Consider the following 15,322-nt stretch of genomic DNA (forward strand, 5'->3'; position numbering starts at 1 on the left):
GGGAGATGGTGGAGTCACCATCCCTGGATGTGTTAAAGAAACAGCTTGAGGTGTTTGGGCTGCGTTGGACTCGATGATCTTCAAGGTCTCTTCCAACCTGGTGATTCTGTGTGAACAAAACTGCCCAAAGTACTCGAGGTGTGGCAACCCCAGTGGTGTGGGGGTCTTCACTAATGAAAAATGTAACTAATAATTTGGGAGAACCAATCAGGTCCTGCCAGAATGGGTGTGGGTGTCTCAATAATTAGACATGTTGCTCTTATGTGGCAACTAAATGTGAGAGTCCATTAGGTGCTGGTAGAAAGGGTGTGGGGGTCTCGGTAATTCCGTGCGAAATGGGTGTTAAAGTTATTACTAAAGCCTGAATTGAAAAGAAGCAATAAAGTTCGGGGAGGGGGGGGAATGCCTGTGGAGGTTTAAGAACTTCAAACCGGGAAGAGTCGTGGAAGAGTTAAGCAGCTGGAGCTTCGGGGAAAAACGTGGAGGCTTAATAAATTTGTGAGTATGAACTTCATCCAGGCTTAGCTTAAATCGAGTATTGATGGTCATAGAAGGCGTGATGGGGGGATACGTGTCAAAGGGGGAATATGTAATATTTGGGACTGTACCTTCCTACTGCCTCAGCCAGGGGAGAAAAGAGGAGGGAAATGAGGATAAAAGGAGACTGTGTCTCCCAAAAACTCCACAGAGACCCCACAGAGGTATGGCGCAGTGGGCTGTCTCCGTTATCCGAATAAAGTTGATTTTTGCGGGAATTCTCCCGTCTCTTGGTGGACGCTGCATTTCCCGCACCTGATGGCACCGGGGCCACCGTGACGGACACAGGGGACGGCACCCGCTAGGCGCTGTGCGGATGCCGATTCTGTGGAGAATAAAGCGTTTATTTAGCAGTTTTTACTTACAGAACTTTATTGAAGCTGCGCCAGCCCCCGGGCAGTGCCCTCACCAAACATGGCGGGCGCTGTGAGGGCGGAAGCGGCGCGCGGGGCCGGTCCCGGGGTCGCTGTCCCGGAAGCGCTCGGGGCCTTCAAAGAGTGGCGGGCGGCGGGAGCGGGAAAACACCGGGAACTGCGGGAAAACACCGGGAATTGCGAGAAAACGCCGGGAATTGCGGGGAAAACTGCACGGCTGGAAGGGCTGAGTGGGTAGGGGGAGCTCCTTGTGGGGAGGTTGGGCTGGGGGTGCGGTGGGGCCGTTGGGAGGGGGTGGTTGGGGCGTGGGGGTGCGTGAGGCGTTTGGGGTGAGGAGGGAGGAGAAGGGAAGGGGACATTAAAATAAGGGACATTGAAGATCATCCAGTTTCAACCCCCTGCCACGGGAAACTTCTGCTTAAGTTAAAATCCTTCCTAGATTTTCTTCGGCTGGTTATTATTGGAGCAGAATATAAAATTGGCTCAGAATCGGTCCTCAAGCTTTCCCTCCCATCGCTTGCTGTGGGCAGGAGCGCGCTGGAATTTTTGGGAGAAAGGAGTAAGGGTGTTGTGCTGGGTGTTCCTGGTGACATCAGGGTTAAGGGACAGCTCGAATTGTTAACAGGAGTTGTTATCGTGGAATTCTGGAATGGTTTGGGATGGGAGGAACTTTAAAGTTCATCCCTGTCAGTAAAATTCGGGAAGGAGAAAAACCCCTCCAGTATCACGTAGTGATAGGGAGTCGGGCTTTACTTTATTCTGGCCAGGATGTGCCACGGAAAATATTCCATATACAGACGGCTTTTTACTAAACACTTTGCAGATTTATACACACAAAACCCAAAGTAATTCCCATTCATTGGTCCCAAATTTAAAGCTGTGTAGTTTCCAACAATCCAGTCCCACCACTAGCCGTGGGCAGGGACACCTTCCGATAGATCAGGATGCTCCAAGGCTCATCCAGCCTGGCCTTGGACACTTCCAGGGATCCAGGAACAGCCACAGCTTCTCTGGGAACCTGTGCCAGGGCCTGCCCACCCTCACAGGGAAGGATTTGTCTCAAAATCCCCTCTAACCCTGCCCTGTCAGTGGGAGCTCACTCCCCTGTCATTCCACAGCCAGTCCCATCAAACCCACCAGAAGAAAGGCTCATCTCATATTTGAATTTTTTCCTTTTTTCCTCTCCTTATTTTCAGGGTTCTCTGAGCTCTGGGGGGAAGCTCCAGAGGGTTTTGAGCTGCTGAGTGCACTGAGGATGAGACATCTCTGGCTCTAGTGTAATTTACCCAATAGAGAAGAAGAATTTGGGTCTTGGAGATGTCTTTTTCTTCCCCTGTTGAGGAAAACACCTTAAAAGTGCAAATGGACAGTCAGTGTTACCCTGATGGCTGCCAAGTAGTTCCAATTTGGAAGTTGGTGGCCATGTGGCCATCAGAAAAGGAAGAGGAGGAGACCATAATCCTGATCAGTGATGATGATGATGATGAAGTGCAGTGCCCAGATGATGATGGTGAAGGGGAGAGCACCCAAGGGAGTTCTGTCCTGCTTGTCGAGCCACAAGGTAAGAACTGTTCCCTTGCTGCTGCTGGAGTTCCCTGAAAGGCTCAGGGAATAAACTGTATTAATTCTGTCTTATGCTTGAAATCCTGACCTTGTGCTGCACAAATGAATAAAACCAGGGAGGAAATCCCCAATTTGTGGGGATATCTTTGATGGCACTCCTTTAAAGGCTGCTGCTGTGTAGTTTTAAAATAACTTCAAACTGAGTTCAGACTGGGCCTTTTCAATGTCAGCTGGGTTCTTTTTTTTGTTTCATACCCTCTGGTTTGACAGTGCGTGGAAGTTTTGTGTGCCCTTCTGTCAGATCCAAAAAAGAAAAAGTGCTTTGAAGTGTTCAAAAAGTAAATACCAGTAATCTCTAAAGAAGTTGTAGCTGCCTTTACACTGATTTACACCTCCTGCTCTCTTTCCCACAGAGAACTCTCCCCTGGAAGAGAATAAATCAGAGGAAATGGTGGATGAGGAAGGGGATTTGGTGGTCACCTACTGCAAGCAAGCAGATGTGATGCCTCATGCGAGACACGACTGCACCGTACACCCCTTCCAGTATGTCCAGGGCTGGGCAATCCCCCTTGGGGCCCCATTTCCCACATTTAGCTTTGAAAACAGCTGTAGAGCTGGGTAAGGATGTGATTTTTCCTCAATAACCTGGTTTTCAACCTTGCAGGAGAACAGAGAGTGATACTTCCTCCCCCCTTGGGGAAAACGCAGATATTTGTGACGAGTGCTACTGCTACATCTGTGACAAACTGGCTGCCAAGGTAAGGGCAGGGCACAGCTTGCAGGAGACAAAATTGGGGATCAAGTGAGAGCTTCAGCCAAGTCCTGTCTTAATCTCAGATTTTTGGCAGCAGCTCTGCTCAGGTGACTGCACCTAAATCACTTTGGTTCCCAAATTCTGGAGGACAGCAGGTCAGGTCTAATATAAAATGAGTTTATATGAGTATATATTTATTGAATAGGCAGGAGGGAACTGTGAAAGGGCTTTTAACAGTTACTTTTTTACACAGGATAAAACAAAGAACTACAGCAGGCTGCATAAAGCAGTGCACAACAATACCTTTACTATAGCTGGCAAAGAAATAGGATAGGAGTCAGTAATTCTACCCTCCCAGGAAAGAGTTAAGGACTCAAAGAGAATAATACAGGAAATCTGATTAACAGTTCCCAGTAACTACTAAAAGTGTGGTTTTATTGGGGTTTATTCCTAGGCTGGACAGTTGTTGGAGTAAACATTTATTTTTATTATATGTCCTGTTTGCTTTGGGCACTCATTGCATTTCATGAAATCAGATTACTAAATCAGACCTTTTTTTAAGGAATGAGAGAAATGTCAGCTTTTTAGACTGTCCTCACTGGAGTCAGGAGTGGAGGGAGTTGTGTGGGGGTGGTTTATTTGTTTGGACCCTCAGTGAGTTTCAGAAGACTTTGAGCTGTGAGCAAAGTTGGGGTGAACATGCAAAGACTGTTCCAGTTTCCAGTGGAGAGGGTGCCAGCCCTGAGGGTCTCTGTGAAGGGCTCAGCAATGACACCTGATCAGTAAAAAACTTTTTTTTTGTAATGGTTGCCATGATATCAAATTGTTACCTGTCAAAATATTTACTCAGGTGCAAGAAGGACGAAGGGAATTGTGACCCCCTCACTCAGTGCTGAGGGGAAAACACGAGAATCCAACAACCCCTCTGGTTTTTTCTGTGTTTTGTAACCCAGTGCCAGCTCTGGACAGCCCCTTCCCTGTGCCACTGCAATGCCCACAACAAAAGCAACTTCTGGAAGGCTCAGAGGAACTCTGCCCTAGCTGGGATCCTGGCCACCTTCAACCTGGAGCTGCTGGAGCTGGACACAGAGCTGCGCCACGGGGGTTGGTGCTCTCCTCCCCCTGGGACCTGGGGCTGCTCAGGCCCTGGCCTGAGGAGCAGCTTGGCTGCTCCACACCAATCCTTGGGGAGTTTTTAAGGAGCAGATTGCTGTGCCTGCTTGCTTTTTGGCATGCTCCGACCAGGGATGGGTTTGCTGGTGCAGATTCCTGTTTTTTTTCCATCTGGGAGAGTCATAGGATGGGTTGGGGTGCAATGGGGCTGGAAGATCATCTCATTCCAACCCCCTCCCGTGGGCAGGGACACCTCCCACTCACCCAGGGTGCTCCAAGCCCCATCCTTGGACACTTCCAGGGCAGCCACAGCTGCTCTGGGCACCCTGTGCCAGGGCCTCCCCATCCTCACAGCCAGGAATTCCTTCCCAATGTCCCTCCTAAACCTCCCCTCTTCAGCAACAAAGCTTTCCTGACCAACAAACCTGGATGCAAACAATTTCCTAAATAATTTCACATGGGAAACTTTCGCTTTTGTTTTTGTAAAAAACATGCAAAACTCCTTGTGCATTTTTTTCTTTCTTTTGATCTTGTCTTGTAGGAGATCTCCTAGAAAAATTCATCAAGGATCTTTCTGTAGCCTATAACAAGTACCTGACAGGAGAAAGGATGTGTCCCCCAGGACATGAATGCTTCTGCAAACCAAAATTGCCCCCAGGGCAGTGCAGTGTCTGCAGCTCACAGAACCTGGAGGTGGTGTACAGGTAAATGACAGCAAATTTGGGTTTGTCAGGGCAACTTTGATTTATTTAATGAATTATAATTGGAATTGTGGCACCTGAGGTAGCAAAAATAGAGTTGAGAGAACTGAGTTGGTCATCAAGATAAATTGCACTTGTAAACTTGTAGTTTAAAATTAATGTGTATTTAAATCTGTGCTGTGCAGGACACCTGATGATCTCTGATTATTGTAACCTGGGAAAGTGTGGACCTAAAGCCTGGGCTTCGGGGTGGCTTTAGGTGGGATTTTGGGAAGGAATCCTTCCCTGGGAGGGTGGGGAGGCCCTGGCACAGATTCCCAGAGCAGCTGGGATCCCCCTGGAAGTGCCCAGTGCCAGGCTGAACAGGACTTGGAGCAGCCTGGGACAGTTTTGGGGTTGGGATTTAAGGTTCCTTCCAAGCCAAACCATTCTGGGATTTTTACCAGTTTCTTTCTTAGAACGAGTTTCACCTTTTCACTGGTATAACAAACCTTCAAAACACCCGAGGCGTTGGTTGTGCCTTCTCAGCACCTTCTCAGTGTGTTGGAGATCCTCTGAAGGCAAGGCAGGGCTCTTGACTGCTCTCAAGCTGTGGGATGGCCACGATTACCATTTGTTTAGGAAGTCTGGTTGTTGCAGAGTCTTGATCTTACAGGCCACTTGACTTTCACAGGTATTCTGATGTTTTCGACCTGGTAACAAGATTTTTAAATCAGGCAGAACAAGAAAGCCCCAAAGCTGCTGCTGTCATGCTGCTGGGAGCAGCTAAACAGATCGCCCTGCACAAAGACCCTGCTCTGTAAGTACCTGGCCACAGAGTGGAGGGATCTTCCTTCTTGGCTCCAGGGGAGGGGAATTAGTGGGAGAATCCTGGGGGTTTGTTTATTGGGATTAAGGAAAGTCAGAATCCCAGTGGGGGCTGCAGCGCAGTGAGAGGAGGATGAACACACTGAGGGAGAAGTGAGATTTGGGGGAAAAAATGAGGTTGGATGTGAGAGGAAAAAGTTAAGAGATGACTTAAAAGAATCCCTGCCACGGGAAAGGCAGATTTAACACAAAACAACAAAGTTGGTTGGCAAAATTTGCTCTGCTGCTTACAGGAGAGCTTAGGCACAACAAAGGAAAACAAGCAACAGCAAACCCGAACATAATCCAGGCATTCAGAAAAGGAAACGAACCGAGAACCACCGAGGGGAGTGTGGGACAAAAGGAAAAGCAAAGATAAAAGCAACTCGGCCTTAAAAGCTTAACAGCACTCCCGCTTAACAGCACTTTAAATTATACCTTAAACTGAACAATTCAACAAAGAAACAGCCCTTACACCTAATTTAAGCTTAGCTTAAAATTCAACGATTTCAGGGGAATAACACTTAGCAGCATTTAATCTTAGAGCCTCGAAGTTACACTTAGCAACACAGCAGAACATTTTTCAGCAGCACAAAGAGCTTTGCTTGGTGAAACCTGAACATTTTGGGGTGTAAATTCGGGGGGTTTGGTAAAAGAGAAGGAGATGATGTCTGGGTTGGTTTGAAGCAGGAATTGATCCAGGTTTGTGAGGAGCAGGCTGCATTTGCTACCTGGGAATTTTGCACTGTGTTTTGCACTTTAGCACTTGTTTCTGTCTTTGTAGGAAATTTTATCAGCATGCCAGCTCCCAAGGTTTCTCCTTACAAAGTGTTTTTCTCAACAGTTGAGTTCAGAGAAGGTGAAAAGGCAGGAAGGGGAGCTGGGCATTAATTAGTGCTGGTTTTTTCCAGGCTTAGGAACTGCCAGAACCTTGGCCACACTGCTTCCCTAAGGATCGCTGTCCCATTTCTGTTCCATAGGTAAGATTGGTTTCCTTGCTGGCTGCAGAGCTTTGAGCTTGGCTTTAAAATACGTTTTCAAGTGACAGATCCTCTGTTCAGAGGCATGTGGGAGGCCAGAGCAGGTCGTGGTTGTTCCACCAAGGAGTGAATTGTGGCTGGGAGAGGTCACAGCAGCAGCCTGGCAGGATTCCACTGGGATGGAGCACGGAAAAGCTCCCCCAGAGGCTGGAGAATGAGGACACCCAGCTCCCTTGGCTTAATTCACTTCCCATTTTAGCTCTATCCTTCACCTTTCCCCCCAGATTCACCTGTCACAGAAGGTTGATGAGTGAAGAATTAAATTCTTTCCAGCCCAGTTCTATATTCTCACCTTCTCTGGAACTAATGACAGTGTAGTGCAAAACTAGAACAGACAGGTACAACCTAAATCTTTCAGCAGTTTTCATTTTAAATTGCTAGTTTTGATTTAATTTCTTATTTGGAACAAAAAAGGGAAGAGTTTCTTTACCTCTCTGCTAAAATTTTAAAGAGTGAGCTCTTCTTTTTTATCTCCACTTACCAATTAATACAAAAATGGTTCCAGTAGCAGGGAATGGTGCAGGAGCTCAGGTCCAGCACAGTTTGAAGTCTTTGCTGTACACATTCTTTGGAGATCTTTGTTTTAAAGCTTAAACCTCACAGAACATTGGTTTTAAACAACACAGTAATAAAGCAGAAATTCAAATACAGATCCCAACTAAAAAAAAAACCCCAAACTTGAGTAGTCTCCCATATAATTAAAATAAAGACAATTTGCTAGTAACTCACCTCATTTTAAAATACCCTTTTTGAATTGTTTTTCTTTTCAAATCACAGGATCACAACCCGGCTGCAGAGGATGCTGGTGTTGTGTGACTTCCCAAAAATTCTCTATGAAAAGTTTGTTGACTTTTTTCATTCCATCTCCCTTCCCTGTCACTGCTTTGCCTTCACAAACAGGTGAGTTCTTGGGCTTCTGTTTGGATCCAGTTGCCTGTGGAATGTTCTTTCCCTGATAATAAAAGTGGAATTTTACAGGAATATTTCAGTATTTCCTGCTTTCCTTGTTTGTTGTTTGACGCCATGCCTGAGCTGTTCTCCCTAACATTTATTTCCTTTCCCCCCAGAACTGGGCTCTAAACCCCCAAATGTTTTAATAATCAAACTTCCCAGTCCTTAAAGGAGCTAATTAGCAATGTACAACAAAACACAGTTAAAAATAACATTCTTTTTATCCTTCCAGCTTGAATGTTTTGCACTGGGATCACGTGTTACTGACCACAGTTTTAAAAGGGCAGAACATCACTGGGCAGAGAAGACAGAAAGGAAGGAAAATGTACCTGTGGGAGGCACTCCCTGTTGTGGAAGCTCGAGTGGAGAAACTGCTGGAGAAAAAAAAGTGAGATTGGTTTGGCTTTCTCATTTTGGGAGCTCCAGTTCTTCTATTTTGACAGTTCCAAACCTCTTTGCTTTGGTATAATCAGGAAAAACAAAACAAAGAATTACTTTTCTTTTTTTTAATTTATTTTTTTTTTCTCGGCAAGGCCAGGAACTTTTTGAAGCTTCTCAAAGGCCTTGGAATGCCTCAGGACCAAAAAATAGATTGCTGGAGTGGCTCATTTCTGTGTCTCCATAAACCCTACAGGTTTTGCACGTTCATTTTTCAAGGAATTCTTCTTCATCAAAGGCTGACAAGTGGAGGGCAGCCAGAAAAGCCTGTCCTGGGTCTTCAGAGGGATTTCTGTACTCCAGAAAATCCAATATTCCAAATCATCCAGTCCACTTAAAGAATTCAACTGAAAGGCAACCTCTAGTGTTACCTTGCCAGAGCTGAGATAACCTGGGGATAACCTCCAGGGCTTTATTTCCAGCTGTGTTTCTGTCCTGCTGTGCAATGTCTCGTGTGGGAAGCTCTCCTTTCATTGCAGGAAGTGTTTTCCACTTCCTTCCCCTTCCTTCTCACCTTCTGGTTTCCTCCCCAGGTACAAGGAGGTTGTTCGGTACCTGAGAGCTGTGAAATGCAGTGAAAACGGAAGGTAAATGGCTTTTCCATTTTCCCTCTCTTTCCCTCATTTCCTTTTCCCTCCTTTTCTTTTCCCCTCTCTTTCCTCCTTTTCCCTTCTTTCTCCTCCCTTCTTTTCCCTCTCCCTCATGTCCTTTTCCCCTCTTTTTCCATCCTTTCTTTTCCCCTCTTTTTCCTCCTTTTCCTTTCTTTCTCCTCCCTTCTTTCCTCTCTCTTTCCTTCCTTTCCCCTCTTTTTCTTCCCTTTCCTTCCCCCTCTCTCCAATCAGATCTCTCCACAAATCCCACCAAAACCTCATCCTGATGAAACCCAAACCTTCATTTCCTCTTCGCAGGCTCCGCGACCTTCGGGACCTGATCCCATTCTACCTGTGCAAAACTGGGAATTTCCTGGATGCTGCCCATTCCCTGCTGATCCCTGTGAACAGCCTGGCCTGCTGCTCTGCCTGCAGGATCACTCCCTGCCAGTTCAAGATCTACCTCAAGATCTTCAGGACAGGCTGTGTTCCCTCTGGGAATGAGATGCTGGAGACAGGGCCCTGGCTTACAGCTGGCAAGTGTCCTCCCTTCCAGCTGGGAATTGGGTGAGGGTGGGGAGACCCCTGGATCCCTGAAAGTGTCCCAGGCCAGACTGGACAGGCCTTGGGGCAACCTGGGATAGTGCTGGGTTGGAACTGGGTGGGGATTGAGGTTCTTTCCAACCCAAACCATGAGAGCAGCAGGCAGGAAGGATGACTTGGTAGTGCAGCGTGGATTTATTTGGTTCACTTTGCTCAAAACACTCATTTTGTCAGCTGTGAGCTTCTGCTGAAAGCAGAGGAAGAGAAAGAATTAAAAGAAAATCCAAAGTCCTTCATTCCCTGCCAGCATGGCCACTGTCAGTGGGGACTTGGCTTTGTGGCTCAGCCATGACCTTGAGGAGGAAACCTCCTGATGGGAAATGTTTCATCATCAGAGTCATTAGCTCTGGTAATTGTCATCATCTGTCCTGGACTTGCTGCTTCTCAGGGTATCTCCTGCCATGAAAGATTGATTTGGGGGTTGTTCCCTGCTGGCAGAATTCTTGGAAGTGTGAGATCCCTGGGAGTGGTGTGATTGGAAGTGTGAGATCCCTGGTGTGGTGTGATACCCACAACAAACACTTCCTTTGGGATCACCTGGCTCTGTCTGGACTGTGTCCAGTTCTTTGCAGCTTTCCAGAACTGTGTTTCGTGGCATTTATTTATGTATTCCACCAACAAACCTGTGTAAAACAGCTGCAAACACTTGTTGGCTCTGTAGGAACAGGTCTGTGAGCAGGTGAATATCCTGGCTGTGTTCCTGCTCTGGAGTTCTTTGAGGTGTGTAGGATCTGGGTTTGATTCTTTTCATTTCCATCCCTGCAGGATCTCCCCTGAGGAACACTGTGCTAATTAAGCAGGCACTCAAACTGCTCTACAGCAGCGAGGCACTCTACAGGAACGTGAGTGAGGCCAAAATTCCCTCTTCTCTCCTGTTCCCACTCCTTCAGAGCACTAGGATTTACTGACCCTTCCTCTCTCTGAGGAATTTACCCCTTTGAGCAGGTTTCACTTGGTAACACAAATGTTCTGTTGTTTTTTTAGCCCAAATGTTGGAGTTCGTTCATCATGATTTTGGGGAGCAGCAATTTGCTGGAGAAGAGGGGGCACCTGCTTCCCTTATCCCTGAAGGAGCCCCCCCTTAGCTTCCAAGAGGTACCAGACAGTGCTGGGAGAATCTCCTGGGTTTGGACAAGATTCCATTGGATGTGGGAATTTACTCCTCCTCCCAAATGCCAGAATTAACTTCCAGGGCCTCACCCCGTGCTCCTGTGCCCAGGGTGACTCTGGGTGGGGATTCAGGAATGTTCCAGGCACCTGGAAATGGGTTAATTCTGCTCCCAGCTCAGGGCCTGGGACTGGTTCTGGATCTGCTCATGGGGAGCTGGATCAGATCAGAAAGGGCCTGGAGAAGGGGGAATGGCTTCCCACTGCCAGAATTCCTGGCTGGGAGGGTGGGCAGACCCTGGCACAGATTCCCAGAGCAGCTGTGGCTGCACTGGATCCCTGGAAGTGCCCAAGGCCAGGCTGGACAGGGCTTGGAGCAGCCTGGGATGGAGGAAAGTGTCCCTGCCCATGGCAGGGGGTGATTTTTCCATCTCAGCCCTACAAAAACGGAAGAATTTTTGATAGGGTTTGGTTGGTGCTGTAGAGCCTCAACTTCCCTTGAGTGTGATGTGGAACAGGCACCACCCTCTGCAGAAATGCTGGAAAAAAATCACTGAGAAGCACATTAAAATCCCATTTCTGGCACAGTTTGGGGTTGGTTTGGGGAGGATCTGCCACCCTTGTCCCTCACTGTCCCCTTGCAGAATGTGCTGGCTGCCAGTGCCAACTTCCTGAAGGATCTCAAGTCTGGAGTTAATGTCTCTTTACCATCTGCTATTTTCACTGGTGAGGTGAGTGATGACAACAAAGGAGTTTATTCCCAGCAGTGAAGAATGTTGGCTTATTAAGAAAACCTTTAGGAGGGGCCTGGAGGATTTTCTGGGGGATGATCAGTTTAAGATTAGGTCTAAACTCTGGAGCAGATAGGAAGGTAAAGAAATGAGGGTTTCTTCTGCTCTGCACATCTTCAATCCAGGAGGAATCTGTATCCCTGTCCAAATTTATGGATTTGTAAAGGAGGGGGGCTGGGAATAATTGATTGTGTCTTAACCTCTCCCAGGGTTTGGCTCAGACAGGACACTGGGGCTTCTCGTGTCAGTACTCAGATTGCCCAGAAGTTCTAAATTTCTTTTAAATGAAGAGTTTTAGGTATGTGGAAGTTGTTTTAAGGTGGCAGGAAAAAAATTCTATGTTCATTGAAGTCATCTAAGGAGCTGCCTTATTCTTTTTTACTTTTTTGGAGGAAATTTTAGTTTCTTCTCCAAATATGTGACTCCTGAGCTGGATTTTTTTCCCCCTTTAATTCCCTATTTCTGCACCTGTGTGAGATTTCACATTTCTCTGAGCACTTTGAGAAGCACCAGAAATAAAATCCCAGTTCCATTCCCCTGGTTTTTAACTCTTGGGGAGCTTCTTGTGGATTTGTTGTGTGACCTCCAAGCTCTCTGGCTGAACTGGAGGAGCTCAGTGCTGGTTTTGAGTGGATAAATAAAGGGAAAGGGGCTGTTAAATCCATTTCTTTCCTTGTTGCTGTCTCTTGTGTAGCTGCACCATGAGGCTTCTTTCATCCTGGCAGTGCAAGCAGTGCAGCAGATGCTTTGTTGTGACCTGCCCCACTTGAATTCCTTCATAGAGCTAGTCCTGGCTTTTGGGGTAAGTCCTAGAAACTGATTCCTGTTCTAAGAGATTAAAACAAATCATTTTGAAAATGCTGTGATGATGAAACCATGGTCCTGGAGGTTTTAGCTACATTTAATTTGACTTTAATCTTTTTTTTTTCTTTTTTTTTTATTTTAAGGAATGATTGGTGCTGAGGTTAAATCACTGATCAAATCTTATCTCTTAGAAAAACTTCTGGCCTCTGAGGCTGTTGCTGGACCAACTTTCCTATGAGGAGCACATCCTGTGTGGCACTGCCAACCTGCTTTTGAGGGATCTGAGTCGGGAGAAAGCCATGATGCTGAGAGTGTGAGTCAGGCCCTGCTCCCAGAGCAGGGAATGCAGCAGAGGGATCACCTGAGCTCCTGGGAAGCAGCTTGGGCTGAGTCAGGGGTGGAAATCTGGGCAATGCACAGGTGGAATTGCTGGAGTTCCTTCATCCTGATTTGGGGAGCAGCTGCTTCCCTCATCCCTGGGAGAGCCCCCTTGGCTTCCAGCAGTGCTGGGAGAATCTCCTGGCTGGGGTTTGGATAAGATTCCATTGGATGTGGGAATTGTCTTCTTCTCCCAAATGCCAAGTTAACTTCCTGTGCCTCAACCCTTCTGGTTTTGTTGTTCAGATGGGAGAACCTTGGTCCCCAGTACGTGGGGGAGTTCCTGTGCCTGTTCCTGACCTCCAGACACAAGAGGATGCAATCCGTGGGGCTCCTCAGCCTCAACATGGTCATAGAGAACCTGCACCTGTGAGTGAGGGGAGCCTGAAATCCTGGGGTTGTCCCAGGGCACCTGAAATCCTGGGATTGCCCCAGAGCTCCTGAAATCCTGGGATTGTCACACTGGGATTGCTTCAGGGCATCTGAAATCCTGGGATTGTCCCAGAGCTCCTGAAATACTGGGATTGTCACACTGGGACTGCCCCAGAGCTCCTGAAATCCTGGGATTGTCCCCCTGGAACTGCCTCAGCCCAACCTTCACGTCCTGGGGTTCCCCCAATCACTTTCCCATAAATCTGAGCTCACCTTGGCTTGGAGCTGTGAACTGTTGGATTTTTGTGGGGTTTTTGAGTCATGCAAAGCCAGCAGTGGCTGCACCTGTGGCCAGCTGGGAGGGAATGAGTGGGAATTCCTCTCTGTTTCAGATGTCCCTGGGCAAAGCAGCTCTGCACCTTTTTCCACGAATCAGTGAGTATCCCAATTTTCATAGGATTGAACAGCAAAGCAGATCAATGAAAACCCCTATCAAATAAATATTGAAATGTATCATTTTGTATAAAAAAAACCCCAAAACATTCCTGAAGGGGGAATTCTCTGTGTTTTGTCTCTTCCCAGGGGTTGAGGCAGCTCCCCTTTGGCACCACAGTTCACCACGAAGTTTCCAAGTTTGTCAGTGCCTTTGAGAAGCTCTGATTTGGACCAAATCCTCAGGAATGTTTTCCATTTGGTTTTTTTTGCATCTGAGCAGTCTCTTCCTGGAGAGTTCCTTGGGTTTGCTGTTGTTGTTTCCTCCAGGAACAGTCAGCTAAAAACTGACTGTGCTGGCTCTGCAGTGGGAACAGAGCCACGTTTTGGGAGTTTGTTGGCAGTTCCACATATTAAGGAGTTGTTGGAAGAGGCAGCAGGTTGGAGTCGCTTCCAGAAGCTGAGAAAAGCAGGGAAACACAGATGGAGCAGGAAGCAGCAAAGGATTTTTCCTCCTGTTGGGACACAAACCAAACTGCTGAGAGGGAAAAGCTTTAACCCAGGAGAAGGAGCTGACAACTCCCTCTGCAGCAGTTTTGGGGTCAAGTGCTCTGATTTTGGGTTTCATTCTAAACCAGGAGGCTGGAAGATAAAACTGAGCTTTACAACCCCAGGGTGGGGCAGCCAAGAGCTGAGTTTATTTGAGAATAATCCTGATTTCAGGCTGGGCTTTTATTTTCTGCTGAGAAGAAGATTTAGATTGGTGCTGGTGCCTCTGTGAATTTCCCAAATCCTAATTCTGGGGGGAATTAGGAGTTCACTCCGACCTGGGGAGATGAAAAAACCTTTTGAAGCCTGGTTTGGGCTCTGACCCTCTCTGCTCTGCTTGGGCAAGCAGGAAAACAAACCTTAATATGTGACCAACTGCACTTTGCACAATTCCAGGGGTCTGGGGGCTTCTGCACCTCCTGTCAGCCCAAATTTCCTAAAAAAAAAAATGCACCTGGATGGAAATTGGACACCTTGGGAATTAAAACTGTTCAAGTTTCATTGTTGCATTGGCATTTTGGGTGTTTTTTTTTTTTTTTTTTGGTGGTTTATTTGGGGTTTGGGGTTTTTTATTTTTGGTTTTTGTTTATTTGGAGTCTTCTGTGGTTTTATTTATTTTTTTTTTAATTGGGTTTTGGTCCTGTTTCTTGGAGGGTTGTGGTGTTTTTGGTCCTGGTTTTATGGGGCTTTTTGGGTTTTTGTGGTTGGGTTTTTTTTGGCTTCGAGGTTTTTTTGCCTCTATTTTTTTTTTTTTGCTTTGGGTTTATTTTATTGTTGGGATTTGATTTGTGGAATTTTTTTAGGGAGGGTTTATGTTTTTTTAGGAAATTGAGGGTTTTGGGGGGTAGGGTTTCTTTTTAGGATGTTGGGAGGGTTTTGGGGGGTTGAAGTTGAGAGGGATTTGGGAGGATTTAAGTTTTTTTAGGAAATTGGGGGATTTGGGGCGGCTTAGAGTTTTTTAGAATTGAGATTTTTCTTTGGCTGTCAGGTTTGGGGGTTTTTTTGAGGTTTGAATTTTTGTTTTGGGGGTTGGACTGGGCCAGGCTGAGTCTCCTCCAGATCCCCCATCCCAGGACCCCAAAAAGGGAACGGGAACAGATTTGGGGTAGGTGCTTTGTCACCTTTGTTACCTGGATTTCTTCCCCTTGGCACAGAAAATCTGGGAAGCACTTCCTTAGGAGCAGCCTGTTAAATAATGATTTAATTTTTTATGTATGAGAAAAACCTTTCCTGGAGCTCTGCGCTTCCCTTTGGGGCTGGAATCATCCTGAAGGAAGGCTGAGCTCTGCTCCAGGTGAAATGGAGAGGAACAAAACTCATTAAAAATGGGAAAATGTCCTTTGGAGCAGGAAATGGGGCCCTGGAGCTGCCTCATCCCA

At 46.8% G+C, this 15,322-nt stretch overlaps 1 protein-coding gene across 10 annotated transcripts; it reads left to right on the plus strand.

Moving 5' to 3' along the window:
• The first annotated feature begins 45 nt into the window (after positions 1-45).
• LOC111936164 (uncharacterized) lies at positions 46-14,444 on the plus strand. Of its 10 annotated transcripts, none has more exons than XM_086853859.1 (20): positions 57-498; positions 2,108-2,472; positions 2,888-3,017; positions 3,139-3,232; positions 4,182-4,332; positions 4,883-5,045; positions 5,716-5,841; positions 6,800-6,868; positions 7,706-7,828; positions 8,112-8,267; positions 8,851-8,904; positions 9,226-9,443; positions 10,276-10,352; positions 10,495-10,605; positions 11,262-11,348; positions 12,103-12,210; positions 12,404-12,525; positions 12,837-12,959; positions 13,355-13,397; positions 13,545-14,444. In XM_086853859.1, the coding sequence occupies exons 2-20, from the start codon at positions 2,229-2,231 to the stop codon at positions 13,620-13,622; spliced, it is 2,277 nt and encodes a 758-aa protein (XP_086709985.1). In that variant the 5' UTR covers positions 57-498; positions 2,108-2,228; the 3' UTR covers positions 13,623-14,444. The 10 variants fall into 10 exon arrangements, with proteins under 10 accessions (XP_086709993.1, XP_086709985.1, XP_086709983.1 ...); XM_086853857.1 differs by lacking the exon at positions 57-498 and adding an exon at positions 932-1,141; XM_086853858.1 differs by lacking the exon at positions 57-498 and adding an exon at positions 939-1,145.
• The last annotated feature ends 878 nt before the right edge of the window (positions 14,445-15,322 follow it).

This window comes from Cyanistes caeruleus, chromosome 17 (genome assembly GCF_971803275.1).
Source record: "Cyanistes caeruleus chromosome 17, bCyaCae1.hap1.1, whole genome shotgun sequence".
Lineage (NCBI taxonomy): Eukaryota > Metazoa > Chordata > Aves > Passeriformes > Paridae > Cyanistes > Cyanistes caeruleus.

What these genes read in the sequence shown, in the direction of transcription:
- LOC111936164 (XM_086853859.1), top strand. Translation starts at nt 2,229, where the DNA reads ATGTCTTTTTCTTCCCCTGTTGAGGAAAACACCTTAAAAGTGCAAATG. An exon ending in GTCCCATTTCTGTTCCATAG is followed by an intron (nt 6,869 to 7,705) that starts GTAAGATTGGTT and finishes TTCAAATCACAG; the next exon opens with GATCACAACCCGGCTGCAGA. An exon ending in GTCATAGAGAACCTGCACCT is followed by an intron (nt 12,960 to 13,354) that starts GTGAGTGAGGGG and finishes TCTCTGTTTCAG; the next exon opens with ATGTCCCTGGGCAAAGCAGC.